This window comes from Trichechus manatus, unplaced genomic scaffold, assembly GCF_000243295.1.
Source record: "Trichechus manatus latirostris isolate Lorelei unplaced genomic scaffold, TriManLat1.0 scaffold00008, whole genome shotgun sequence".
Taxonomy (NCBI): domain Eukaryota; kingdom Metazoa; phylum Chordata; class Mammalia; order Sirenia; family Trichechidae; genus Trichechus; species Trichechus manatus.
In genome coordinates this window covers 4,061,194-4,075,680 of record NW_004443944.1, presented here as the reverse complement: position 1 = coordinate 4,075,680, position 14,487 = coordinate 4,061,194, and the positions used below count along the sequence as shown (strand labels likewise).

The 14,487-nt window shown below is 43.4% G+C and overlaps 1 protein-coding gene across 1 annotated transcript; it reads right to left on the bottom strand.

Annotated features, from left to right (window-relative positions):
• Positions 1-11,484: 11,484 nt before the first annotated feature.
• Positions 11,485-14,485, bottom strand: PPP1R3D (protein phosphatase 1 regulatory subunit 3D; the record flags this gene model as incomplete). Its single annotated transcript, XM_023741425.1, has 1 exon — positions 11,485-14,485. A coding segment is annotated over one exon (645 nt), but the record flags the coding sequence as incomplete, so codon positions are not given.
• Between the last annotated feature and the right edge of the window lie 2 nt (positions 14,486-14,487).

Below are 14,487 nucleotides of genomic sequence, written 5' to 3'. Positions count from 1 at the left end.
TTCCTTTGCCCATACACATGCAGGAAATATGGTAAATCTCACCAATCTGCTAGATTTATTTATTTAAAAAAAATTAGAAGTTCATGAGCGTGTTTCATTTAAATTAAGCGAAGCAGATCAATACTGCCTGCTTTAATATCTTACTAGTTTGTCAAAATCTCACAGAGAACAGTGGAAGAAATAACTGGATTTATGCTGATTGGTCCGTGGGCTCCGACATCCCCTCCCAGCATTAAAATGTGCAAAGCAGGTGAGAAAACTAGTTCAAATATTCTGATTTGATGAGGTGCCAAACTGAGATCTCTCCCACCCACGCCTCCCAGCATTAAGAGCACAAACTTCACAAGAAAAACAGTTTCCTTTCAGGCATTTGCTGGGAGAGAGCCTCCAGCGAAAACACGTATGGGTTGAGGGAAGAACTGTCCCTAGAAGACAGGTTTCACAAATCTTAGAAATTCCACAAGAGGTACCAGAAACAGCCTCTGTGAAAACAGAACTGAAAATGCTTGCTCACGGTAGTGTGCGGACCCTGTCACTTAATAAAGCCGCGATTAATTCCACACTGGAGTGCCAGGAACGTGGGATTCAAAGATGAAATGGAAGTTGAGGTTCTGAATGTACTGGATGGAGAAGAAAAACACCTTATATCAGAGCTGATAACTGGGGCAGCCTCTCACCACTGCACATCAGGCAGCAATGCCACCCAGAAAGTGGCATATGCATAGAAGTTTGTACAGTGCCAAAATTAGCCTCTTGTTGAGAGATTTTACCCATTTCAGTTAAAGTTACACAAGTCATAGATTCTGGACAAGTGGCAGAGGTTGACTAGTATTCTGGAGAGTCTTAAGAAAATCCCTGGCTACTCTCTTCCTGTCTCCATACCATTTGGACTCTGCTGAATCCATCTTTGGTAACACTAAATATTAGGCAGCAGAAATACAATTTTGCCTAAAATTACTCCAGGAGGGACCAAGCACTGACCATTTTTCCTAAATTTGAATAGGGCAAGCATTGGACTAAGCTTGTATGTCCTATTAACTTTTTGAAATGGTTTAAAAAATGACACGTACCATATATAAGCATTGAATCAATATACCTGCTGAGAATCTAGAACTAGTACTTCCTTTCCATGGAAGACAACTGAAGCTATAGGTGCTAGAGGAACCTGACTGAACCTGACAGAATAGGATGCTGGGGATGGGACTTTAACTTAAGAATTCTGACATTTGGAATTATTCATCTCAAAAGGGCAAGAAAATTTAATTTCAGACATTGATTCCTTTGGTCCTGGGGCTTTAACTCGCAAAGGGTTTTAATCTTTCAACTTTAATATTCTCTGAGACTTTTAAAACAGAGGGGATGTATATTCAAATTTGGAACATCTATGTTGCTGGCATTTTACTACTGAAATATCTGTATGCATTTTACCTTAAATGCTATCAAATCTCTGTCCAATAAAGCATATTAGAGGACCTATCATATGTCGAGACATAATTTGGGATGGGAAATAGGATAATGACATTTTTTTTAAACTCAGGTATAGAGTGGCATTAGAATTGAACTAATTTTCTGTTCCAATCCACCGCGAAGTCTTCTAGGGTCAACATCTAAAGTTTCTTCAAAATCGCAAGAGAATACCCAAGGAGCCAAGTAAGAGAACAGCCTCATGAAGAAGGGAACAAAACCATCCAGATAAATCTCCTCTCAAAACAGGTTTATAATAGTTAAGCCCAATGGATTAAGAGAACAAAAGTTTAGGAAATGTTAGAGGGCAACATCTTTTCCCTACTCCTAATTTCTGTGAGAAAAGATTGCACACACTATTGGCCTCTTTCTATCCCTTTAACTCACATCCCTTCTAAGGATCTCGAACTATTTATTTGGTTGAAGAGTAATAAGTCAGCTCCACCCTTCTACTTGGGAACTCTAAGAGAAGATTCATGTTGTATTCTGTTCTCTTTCTGGAAGTTCTTCCCTTGTGAGAAACTCAGACCTTTGTTCTGCCCTTCTTTTTCTGAGCAGTCAATATGCACTGCTCCTCCAGGGTGGGAAGTGGGGGATGCAGGGTAGGAAAAGGCCTGTCTCAATTAGCATGCTGTACCTCAGTGAGCTGTATGCTTAATTCCTGAAGTTCAGTATTAGCAAGCCCACTAGGCCAACAAACTATAAATTCACATCCATCAACCTAGCTAGTATAAGCTTAATAAAGGATATGTTTCTTCCACATCCTTTTTTTTCCCCCTACTTGGTTAGAGCCCAGGAACAGAGAGGTGCTGTTTATTAGCAGCCCCTTCAGTGAGACACTCCAGCATAATTAAATATCAACAACCTTCCTTTATAGCAGCAATATCATACAATGGATTATTTTTAAATGTGCAAAACTAAAATGAACAAATCTAACAAAAAATAAGATCTTTAAGAAAATGATAATATATTAAGGACCTTAATAAATATATGAATAGAAGGAGAGTTATTCTTGTTCACGAATAGGAAAATGTAACATTATAAAATTATCAATTCTCTCCCAAAATTAATTTCTAAATTTCAAAAAGAAATTCCAATAAAAGCCCCAAAAGGATTTTTTAAGCAACTTGGCTAACTCTTAAAATCAATATGGAGGAATGATGCTGCTCTAATAACTAAAAAAATCACAGAGAGAAAGATTCACCTTATCAGATATTAAGACATAAAGTCACAATTACTAAAAACAGTAGGATATTAAGGATGGGAACAGGCAAATGGGTCAATAAAGCAAAACAGAATCCAAAGGCGTACCCAAGCATACATTGGCAGTTCGTATGTGAATAAGGTGGTTTTGTAAATCACGGGGAAAGATAGTCAATAAATGGTATTGGGAAAATTGACTCACCATATGAAAAAAAAAAGTAAAACTAGATTCTTATCATTCACCATTCATAAAAATAAACTCTAGATGAATTATCTAAATATAAAAACTATATGTTTTAAAACTATTAGAAGAAAATACAAGAGGATAACTATGGCATTACAATAGATAAGAATTTAAGATATAAAAAGCACAAAGCATAAAAAGTAGCAGATTTGAACTTTATGTACATCACATGTACAGAAGAGAGGCAGCACACCAGGGAAAATATGAGATGAAATAAGAAACAAGCATAACAACAATTATTGTGAAGAATGCTAACAAATCAATGAAAAAATTCAGTAATCCAACACAAAAGTGGAAAAAGATTAGGTTATTCTGAAAAGAAGAAACTCAACTAGCTAGTAAAGAAATGAAAACATCCTACCTTGGTAGTAATCAGAAATGCTAATTAAAACAATAACTACTTTTTTCTATACCTACCAGACGGGCAAAAATTAAAGAACCTGTTAATAGCAAGTCTCCATAAGAACATGAGAAAATAGGAAATCATGCATGTACTTCTGGTGGAAGTAACTACACTTTATAAAGGCGTTTGATGGCATTTACTAAAATTTTAAATGTGGATGTCACATAATGCAGTAGTTCCACTTTCAATTTTATACCTTACAGAAACTCAAAAGACAAAAGGAGTGCAAAAATATTTTGTAGCATCACTGCTTCTAATAGCAAGACATTGACAACAGCCTATATGTCAACTGGTGGTGGTGGTGGTGAATAGATGAAATGTGACATGGTGAGGTGACTGAATACAGTAGTTAAACGTAACGAACAAGATGTATGTCTAAGAATATGGTCTATCTCAAAAACACTATGAAGCCATAAAAAGTTGCAGAATGAGACCCACATAGAGAAACACACATACACAAAACAAGGTTATACACTGTTATGGACGTGTGTGTGTGTGTGTGTGTATGTAAGTGGACGTGTGTGTGTGTGTGTGTGTGTGTGTGTGTGTGTGTGTGTGTGTGTGTGTGTGTGTGTGTGTGTGTGTGTGTGGATGACTGCACAGGTAGGAGAAAAGACCTAGAGATGGGGAATAAAATGGACCAAAGAAGAAAAAAGGAGAAAAAAAAGGACAAACAGGTTTTTTTCGGAGAAAAGAACAAGATGCCTAGATTAATTATACCACACTGAGAAATACAATGGATCAAATTAATCCGGTTTGTTACCTAAGGTTCGGCATACATTCAAATATATCTTTTCAGTCACTACTACCCTTAGATCAAGGGCAGAAGGGGCACCTGCTTGGCATCTATAATGCAATCACAGACACATGCACACATACACAATTTTATTAACGAGCACATGGGCGTCTCTACTCACTCAATCCAGTACTCAGCACAGGCCCAATAAACCCTATAACCGTAACATTCACTCTCATAACTTAATACCCTTCAGGTGCCAGAGAAACACTTCTTCATATTCCTTGCTTTATGCCTTTGAAAGAAGTGGACTGTAGTCAGTGAAACTGTTCTATTTGCTTTGCACATATTAGAAATTTTCCATGATAAAAAAGATTAAAGGAGTGTGGGGAGGCTGCAACTAAATGCAGAGAAGGTTGTAGGTTGTTGTGACACTGACATTTTATTCTCTGCTTCAGAATGCAGGCAGTATTTGAGCAACATAACTGCTTAGATAAGAGAAAATACATATTAATTAACTGTCAAATTCTTCCTCCTATAGAGCAAGAATGCAGTTGATTCTTGCATAATGACGTTATCACTTCCTAACAGTGCCAAATGTCCATTTTCTTGCTTCTCTTTGTATTCCAATTCGTGGCTCTGGAAGTACTAGCAAATTAGTGCGTGGTATTTGCAATAGTTGCATATAGTGGCTGAAGAACATTTTATAGTACTAAGCACTTTATGTTATTCTTTAGTTTTTATAGATAGATAGATCTAAACATAACCTAGGAGCCCTGGTGGCACAGTGGTAAGAGCTCAGCTGCTAAGTGAATGGTCAGCAGTTCGAACCCACCAGCCACTCTGTGGGAGAGAGATGTGGCAGTCTGCTTGCATAAAGATTACAGCCTTGGAAACCCTATGGGCAGTTCTACTCTGTCCTATAGGGTGGCTGTGAGTTGGAATCGACTAGAAGGCAATGGGATAGACATAAACTGCATGAAGCATGATACAGATTCTTTAAAAAGGCAAGTGAATACTAGATTATAAATGTTTATTCTAATATTTAATAAGATTCAATTCCTCAAAAATAAATAATTCCAGCATTAAGATAATTTTGATTTAAAATTGTTACTTGTTAATAATTTGTGTTTCATTTTAATTATGTTGCTGTTGTTGTGTGCTGTTGAGTCAATTCCAACTCGTAGCAACCCTACAAGACAGAACAGAACTGCCCCATGGAGTTTCCTGGGCTGTAATCTTTATGTTTTAATTACAAAGGAATTTTAATTTTTCAGAAAATTTTAAAAGACAAATACTTGATTTTTATTTTGTATACTTATTTTATAACGAGCCCTGGGGCACAGTGGTTAAGCATGCTCAGCTGCTAACTGAAAGGTCTGTGGTTCAAACCCACCAGCCGCTCCTCAGGAGAAAGATGCAGCAGTCTGCTTCTGTAAAGATTTACAGCCTTCGTGGTGATAGGGAACCCAAGGTTGAGTAAGGACAGTGTTGACATGTAGTTGCATTCTTAACCATTGTCATAGGGCAATACGTGTACTAACTGTTTAATGAGAAACTATTTTGTTCTGTAAACCTTCATCTAAAGTGAGAATAGCAGCACAACTGGAAGAACGTAACTGAACTGTACATGTAGAAATTTTTCAAATGGTGTATCTTCGGCTATGTATATTTTCACCAAAAAAGAAAAAGGGTCCTCCAAGGCCAAGAAGGGAGCATGTTGACACATCATGGGTTTGTTAACCAATGTCATAAAATAATATGTGTATTGACTGTTTAACGAGAAAAAATTTGTTCTGTAAACCTTTACCTAAAGTACAATTAAAAAAAAAAAAAAGATTTACAGCCTTGGAAATCACATGGGGCAGTTCTACTCTGTCCTATAGGGTCACTGTGAGTTGGAATTGACTCAACAACAATGGGTTTGGTTTTGGTTTATACTTCTTTCACTCCGTTTTTCGATGAAAATATACTCAGATTTTGTACATTTTGAACACAATTACATATTATTCTTCAATCCTTAGATCATTACTGTCAACAGAACACCAAATAAGTAAAAATCCTGACTATAACCTGTAGTAATTTTGCTAAAGTCAAGAAAAATTTTATGAAATATATACAGTAATTTACAAATAATGTAGGTCTCTTTTGTATTACTCATCCAAAAATCACCAGCCTTTCATTCAATACCCAAATATCCACAATAAATGCATTATCTTTGATATTTTGCCAACATTCAGTTGCAAAAATCACTGCTTTACACATACTAATCTATTTTGTTGGAATGAAAGTATATTGTGAAACTGGAGTCTAGAACATTTTATTTAATAATTTGATAGCCTGAATTAAAACTTCAAATACTTAATACATATTGTAATTGGGCCTCCCCTTGTACTCTTTCTCTAGGGCCAAGCAACTGTTGGGCAGGCCTGCCTATTATATTATGCTTTTTCTGCAATCACAACTAAAACAATTTGAAATAATGTATTTTACAAAGTACTCTGAGACATGAAATATAGCATAGAAGAGTTACATATGGCCAAGAGGCACATTAAGCTAGCAAGTTTAGTTCCTAGCCTACTGTCGCACAAATATGTCAGGAAAAGAAAATTAATTAGTATCTACACACAGGAAGATAAAAAGACTAACGATAAAAAAAAAAAAAAACAAAACCTAAATCAAGAATCCAGTTACTCACCACCTTCCCTCCACCCACAGGCTGAATGAATAATGGGCACAACAGAGCCCGAAAGTCAGCACTATCTACTACAATATCAAATAAGCCAAACTTTTGCAAATGCAAAGGGAAAGCTAACTCTAGAAGGACACAACAAAAGTGATACACTTATTTTTCCACTATCATTGGTAAACAATTTAAAATATCTTTATGAAGTACTATGTTACAGAGCAACCTAGGAAACCCAGCATAGAATAATACATTTTCAACAAAACCGTGGGGTTGTGTGTCAAGTAGCCAATAGTAGGTTTTGAGTCCTGGTCTACTTATTCGCAGGGAAAAAAACAAAACAGAAAGCCAGTGAAAAGATCATGTTCATACACAGGCAAATAAAAGGATTAAGGTTAATAAATAAATAAAAACAAAAACTTGACAGAAGCTGAAAGAATATAAGCAGTAACAGATCAATTTCAAGTCCTCTCCTCCACCATAAGATATATAACATTTCTAAATGTAAATTCGAGACTAATCACTTCTTCTGTCATGACTCAGACTTAACACAGTCTAATGATATCCACGCACACAGCAATTTTTTTTGGTGGGGGGAGTATAGTGGACCTCGGGAACACAGCCAAAAAGAAGAGGGTCTGTAACAGCGTACAAGGAGGCAAAGAAAAACTGCGAAAAAAAATAAAGAAGCCAGCCGGTCAGCCACTTCTCTGGGCACTCAGAACCGACTCAACGGCACACAGCAACAAACAGATTTTCCTACAGTCGAATGAACACTGGCAACAAGGGAGCTAAACGCTACGCCCCTTCTATCGTCTCTGCCATAAACCAAATACCAACCCCGCTGCTGTGGATTCGGGCTCACAGCGACCCTACAGGACAGAGCACAACTGCCCCATTGGGTTTCCACGGCTGGGACCGTCACGGCTGCGGAAAGCCACGTGTCTCTCCCGCAGGGCCGCTGGTGGGGTCCGACGCTCATCTTTCGCTTGGCAGTCGAGGTCTTAGCCCCTGGGCCACCGGGGCTCTTTCACAAAAACCAAACCCCTCTGCTGTCCATTCCGACTCAGCGACCCTATAGGACAGAGGAGAAGTGCCCCGGAGGGTTTCCAAGGACCGGCAGGTGGATTTGAACCGCCGACCTTTTGGTTAGCATTCGAGCTCTTAACCGCTGCGCCACCAGGGCTCCATGTCTGTCACAGCTGACGTTGTTTCCAAAGCCAACCGGCGGGTAATTCTAACCGGAAAACCCAAACCCAAACCGAGCAAGCCCCGCAGGCCGGGGGCGATCCGAGCGGCCGCCGAGGCCCGCAGCGCCCGCGCCCGGGGAGGCCCTCGGGCCCCTCCGGGAGAAACGCTCGGCCGGGAAGGGCGCAGCGCCGACCGTCTGCTGAAGCCCAGCGAGCCTGCGAATGTTCTAGACCCTCCATCTAGGCTTTTTTCTTTTTCAGCTAAAAGGGCGACACACTGTTCCGGGTCCTCCGCCACCAAGCGAAACCCACGGCCGCTTAATGGCGCCCTCCGCGAGGCCCAGGGGAGGTTCGCGCCTCACGACTTCGCCGCCGAAGGCCGGGCTCAAGGGCCGACAGGGGAGCGGGCACAGGCACGAGGCGAAGGACAAACGCCGCCGGGCCCCCACGGCGAAGCCGCGAGGCCGGCCGACACCCCGTTTTCCCGTGTCAAGCAGCCTCTGTGAGGAGCGGTCAGGCCCGGGCCGCCGCCCACCGGGGCGGGAGGCGAGGGGCCTTCCCTGTGGCCGGGCCCAGGCCTCCACGTCCCGTCAGGAGCCGCCCGCCCGCCCGGGAGGCTCCGGCCTCCGGCGTCTCCCTCAGCCCCACCTCACCCCCGGCATTTCCACAGCGGCCCCGGCCCAACTGTCGGGCGTCCCCCTCCTGGAGGCCCCGAGCGAGCCCGCACGCTCCCTACTCGCGCCCGACGCCGTACCTACCTGCTGCTCAAGTAGGCCTTGGCTGGAGTCGCCGCCACCACCGCGCGGCGTAGTCTCTCGCCTCAGGCGCCGCCGAGCGCCTCGGGGAGCGGCCGGAAGGCGGGAAGCGCCCGCCCAATCTGCACGGCTTCTGGTGGCGCCCTGTCCAATCAGCGCCGCCGGTCGGCCAGGCCCCGCCCCTCGCGTCCGTCGTGACGCTGGGGCCGCCTGAGGCCTGCGGCAGGGGCGCCGCGGCCTGCTGGGGTCCCGGGCCTTAGGCAAGGGGGTGCCTCGGCACACCTCGCCCAGGCGATGGCCCCGCGGAGTAAACAGTACCTCGAATGTAAACGCTGTGCGCCAGCGCTCGCTCGACGGACGCTGACCGCAACAAGTGTCACCCACCGTCCCCTCACGCCCCAGACCCCTAGCCTTGCTGACGGGCAACGTCCAGCCGTGGGAACACGCTGGGCGTCCTGGCTCGTCTGCTCGCAGAGATGGGCGAGGGGCAGCCGTGGGGAGAGCCGGAGAGGTGATAGGCCGGGATGAGCACCTCAGTCTCCCCAAAATCACTTGAGAGGGCTGGGACGGCGGCAGTAGAGACATTAGGGTCACCGGCCACACCTGCCAACAGGCACTTCTGTGAGGATTTGGGGGAGGGACGCGAGGACTGACACCCCCTTCAAAAGGTCCGTGCCCCCGGCCAGACCCCGGGTTTCCTAGAAGCTGTGTGGGAGGAGGCTGAGCAGGATCATCAACACATTTTAGACTTTTTCAATTTTTAAATAAAGTACCCATTTAAACTATAAAACCAATACATGCTTGTGTAAAAAGAGGCAAGCGATTTAGAAATGGACACAGCAGACAATGCAAGGTCCTCATCACGTCCTTTGGAGGCAATCGTCGAGTGCTCAGCCACCTGGGCGCTTTCCCCACGTTTGTCAAAAACAAAACGGGCTGGAGCTCTGGTACTGTTCTGCAGTTTGTTCACTTTCTATGACGTGAACATTGCTGCACGTGTATTAAGAAGGAGCTAAGTCTTTTTAACAGCTGCACAGTGTTTAATAACGTGGATTAACAACATTGAACCAATTCTGTCCTCTGTTGATGAATGTTTATAGCACTTTGTAATTTTCACGTCTGTTACAAATGATACGTTTGTGTTGGATCAGTTTCCCAAAATGTGACTTCTGTGGCAAGGGGTGTGTAGAATTAAACGTGTTATAGATGTTGCGAAGTCAAATTATAAAATTACATTTTAGTAACATCTTAATTTCCTATCTAAAAGTCACCAACGGCTTTAAAATATTGCACTTGGAAAAATAAAAGGGAAAAGAATAAAAACACAGCTGAAGATCAAAGCAGATCAAATCACATGGAATAACATAAATTTTCAAAAGCGTATTTAATATTGTTTGGCTAGGGCTCTCTGGGACTTGAATTACAAAATTCTTGACAACTATGTAGCTCACTCACTGAGCTTAATTTTTATGTTAATTTTTTTAAAATGAAGGCTGACAAATTAGACATGCAATATAATGTACATAGGCAGGGATTTGGGGGAATTTTATATGAGCAAATTTTCAATATTTTTAAAGTCTTCACACATTTAAATGCTATTAATGTATAATACAAAATACACGATTGTAGGGTGCTTTAATCTCATGACCTGACAACTTTGTGTAATGACCATTTCCACATCTACTTTTTCTCCAATAGATTTCACAATCTTCCTGACAAAGCAGTTGTGAATGTACAGCTTACTAAAACACTTCAAAAACTAAAAATTGTACTCTTACCTTGCCACTTTCTAGCAAAGAAAAATGTTTTACCCCTTTTTGTTTCATATTTTCAGAAAGCAAAGGGATTATTTAGTAAACATCAGTAAACTAACACTTGGAAGAAAAAAATACATCCCTAACTGAATCCCCTCAGAACTGTTTTTAAAAGGTTTAGATTATGGTGTAAGGTGGAGAACCTTATCAGTTAAAATCTGGCTTTCAATTAAACTTAACACTTACTGGGAACATCCTCTATGTGCCATGCACACAGCCCTGGCAGTGCAGTGGTTAAGAGTTCGGCCGCTAACCAGAAGGTCGGCAGTTCAAATCTACCAGATGCGCCTAGGAAACTATGGAGTTTTACCCTGTCCTATACGGTCCCTATCAGTCAGAGCTGACTTGACGGTTTTTATATGCACCATCACATGGCAGAGAAAGCATGGACTTTGGAGTTTGGTATAGGTTGGAATGCTGATTTTGCTACTTACCAGCTGTGGGACTTTAGGCAAATGACTTAACCTCTCCGAGCTTCATTCTTTCCAGTTAAGAAAGTGGGGATATTAGCAACCAAGGAGCATAATTTTATGAATTAAAATGAATTCAAATTAAATAAAATCAAACACATAAAGCACTGTAGCCAAGCAAACGGGAGAGAACACAATAAAAGTTCATTTCCTGCCCTTTGTGCAAGGCCCTGTATGTGGCTGATGGTCACAATCCAGGGGAAAAACAGATACACGCTAATTATTCATTACACAGGTGTCCACAAGGGCTGTGAGAGAAATACAATGTCGTCCTTTTTATTCCTCTAGAGTTTTCTTTATATGTTAATGCTGACTTAGCCTATAAGATTGGCTTTTAGTTTCTCAAAGGCATACACACCTACTACTGAAACTGAGGTACAATCATAGCAAAGCACTGAATTTGACAGTGTTTTAGAAAACGATAAGATGTATGTCTGAAATGATTTAAACAAGCAAGATGTTTCTACAGCTTTTTCTGTAACAAGAAAAACACCCCAGTACAAGAAAAGCACACGACCATTTGTGCATATATACTTTAATACTTAAGTTGGAGTAAAATCATTTTAAATTACAAACATTAATATATGTTTGGGGAGACAGCCCAGCAATTGCACAATCTGTTATAAAATTTTCACATCTAAGCAACATAACTGTATTTTAGGGCCTGAAAGTTCTCCAGCTGTCCCACAGCATCTTTATCAACTAGGTAGGTATATGCAAGCTTTAGGTTTCAAAAAGTTAATAATTTTTAAAAGGCACCTTGAGGTTCTTTGACTCTGAAAGACATAGCATTTACTTTATTTTCCATGACCAGAAACTTTTCAGCAAGTGCTTTCACATAGATTACAAGATTCTCCACATGCCTTTAATATAGCATATATATACATATAGCAGCTCTAACTCTTAAACACCCAAATGCTCTGGACAATTTTCTTGCACAGAGCATAGGGCACAGAAGCCAGGCTTGTTGCCCCAGATGGTCAGTTTGTTAAACAGCAGGTAAAGCAAACAGGCGTCTCTCTCCTCCATGTCAACGCACTGTGCTCATAGCCAGAGGTTGTTCAATTCAATGACAATGTATTAAATCAAAATCCAGTGTTCTCGGATCAGCAGAGGCCAAAGAAAGCCATCCCTATCCCCGACAAGTTTAAAAAAACACAGAAGTTGCAATTATCCAAAACTAGTTGGTCAAAAGGCAAAACGCATCCTTTAAAATTGATTTGACAAATGTCAACTAGCATTAAAAAAACTTAAGTCAGTTCACTGGTGACAGCTATCCCAATATTGGCCACATTGGTTTCAACTGTGTCATAAAGAAAGAAACTTGCCAAGTTGGAGATACTCAGGGCTTCAAGCCAATCTTGTTAAAAATGTAACAAGATCTTACCTAAGAATCACCTGGGCACCTCGTTAAACTCTAGGTTCTGATATAATATATCTGGGGTGGAACAGCAAAGTCTCAGCAGGGGTTCAAACTGCAATGAAGCGCTTGGAAACCCTGAGATACTGTTCATTTTGGTTGGTTTTTTCACACCTCATTGCTAGCACCTGCTGTCACAGAGACCACTCAGCACCAACAGAAATCATCACCCTTGCTGGGAGTATAATGACTGTGGCACTTTGCGAGGCACAGCGGCCTTGACTTGTTGATTGGAGGTCAAAAAATGCATTTACCATCTCAAATCTGCGAAACAAGTCCAGAAATGTTAATGAAACAAGCAACAAAACTCTTCCATCTGAAGGCACAAAGAATAAAGCTGGCAGGTAGCTGATAATTTCAGGCCTACATAAACGCCATTTAAAACAATTAAGAAACAGAAACACTCGTGGACTATTCTTCCCCCAGTGTTCTGGCTTTTGCTGTAAACACTTTCTAGCGCCCACGTGGTAACCTGACTTTTGAAAGATGACTGCTGGAAACTTTGATGCTAAAGAAGACCCAAAAGGAATCATCCCAATCATCAAAAAGGTAATTGCAAAGGACACTGTCACCTGAAATTCTATAGCATCACCTGAAAATTTAAATAAGGCAAGCGTCCTTCAAATGTTCAGGTTGTTTCCAACCTCAACGGAACGACCTGACAATGTGCAAATCACGACCAAACACGTACGAGAAAAATACATGCGGTGAGCAGTGTGACTGCGGAGAGGGGACTATTTTGCTAGTTAGAAAGTTTTAAGCTTATTTCCCTCTCCTCAAATGTCGATGTAGGAGACATCCAGCTAAGCAGGGCCGCCTCAACTCCGGGGAGTGGTTGTGTGGCAACTGACGAGGCATACATTTCTTGCCTATTAATAGTTTCCCACTGTTAGAAGGCTAGAGACATTGGCAAGCCAACACGATCTCAGATTTTCCTTGTCCTGTGGCAGGATAGCCTGCACGGATCCTGACGCGGCTCACACTGAACATTGTTTACAATGGGCACCACAGACACACCACTTTTTTTTTGTTTTGAGCTTATTAAATCCCGAATGTTCCTAATGGCGCAAGGCCCTGCATCACGATTATAATAAATAACAGCGAGGTTTACAGAGACACACCCAAAACACATGCCAAGAGCCACAGGCCTTCCTAAAGGAGGGGCGGGTCTTCCCAAAGAGACCCGGCCTGGGTCCTCCCCTGAGGGGCCGACTCTCGCATGCACCCTACCACTCAGGTACCCTCCCCCAGCACAGGAAACAAGCCGCCTTCTGGCCACCAGAGGCGACGTTTTAGACCAAGTGACAGACGATTCAAGCAGAGACAGGACGGGCCACTGCCAGGGGACCTCGCAGCAGAAAGCACGCTCAGACGACTTGGGGGGGCAGGGCGGTGGTGTGGGAAGAGCAGCCACGCAGGTGTGCGAGCCGGCCGGCGGATGGCAGCAGGTGCGGCTCAGATGAAGTGGATCCAGCTCTCCTCACACTCGCCGCGCGGCATGTGCAGCGCGTGGCTGCGGCAGGTGAGGCTGTAGTCGTGGCCGTTGTTGTTGTCCCAGTGTTCAGCGCCCGCCACACGGTAGCGCAGCGCGAAGTGCACGCGCGCGCCGAGCGCCAGCACAAAGGGCGGTACCGGCAAGCTGAAGGCGAAGACGTCTTCGGTGCCCGTCACGTCCGCGGACCCGCGCCAGCGCGCCGTCGCCTCGTGCGCACTGCGCCAGCCAGAGAATGTGTAGCGCACGGCCACCTGCTTCTCGAAGGCCACGTTGCGCACGCGCACCGTGCCGCAGATGCCCAGGTCAGAGCAGGTGACGCGCTCTAGGCACACAAGCTGCCGTTGCAGCCGTTCGCCAAAGTCGGCGGCCTCGACGGGCGGCGAGAAGTCGGGCACCAGGCACTGCAGCGTGAACTCCAGGTCCTCGCTGCTGCAGCACAGGTCCGCGTTGATAGCGAGCCGCGACAACACGTGCAGCGGCACCGCCGGGTCGTCGCCCGCGTTGAACACCTTGACCTGCGCCAGCTCCAGGCCCAGCGCGTCGGCGAAGCGCACGCGGAGCTGCCGGCTGCAGCCCCGCCGGCACACAGCCCCCGGCGCGCCCGCGT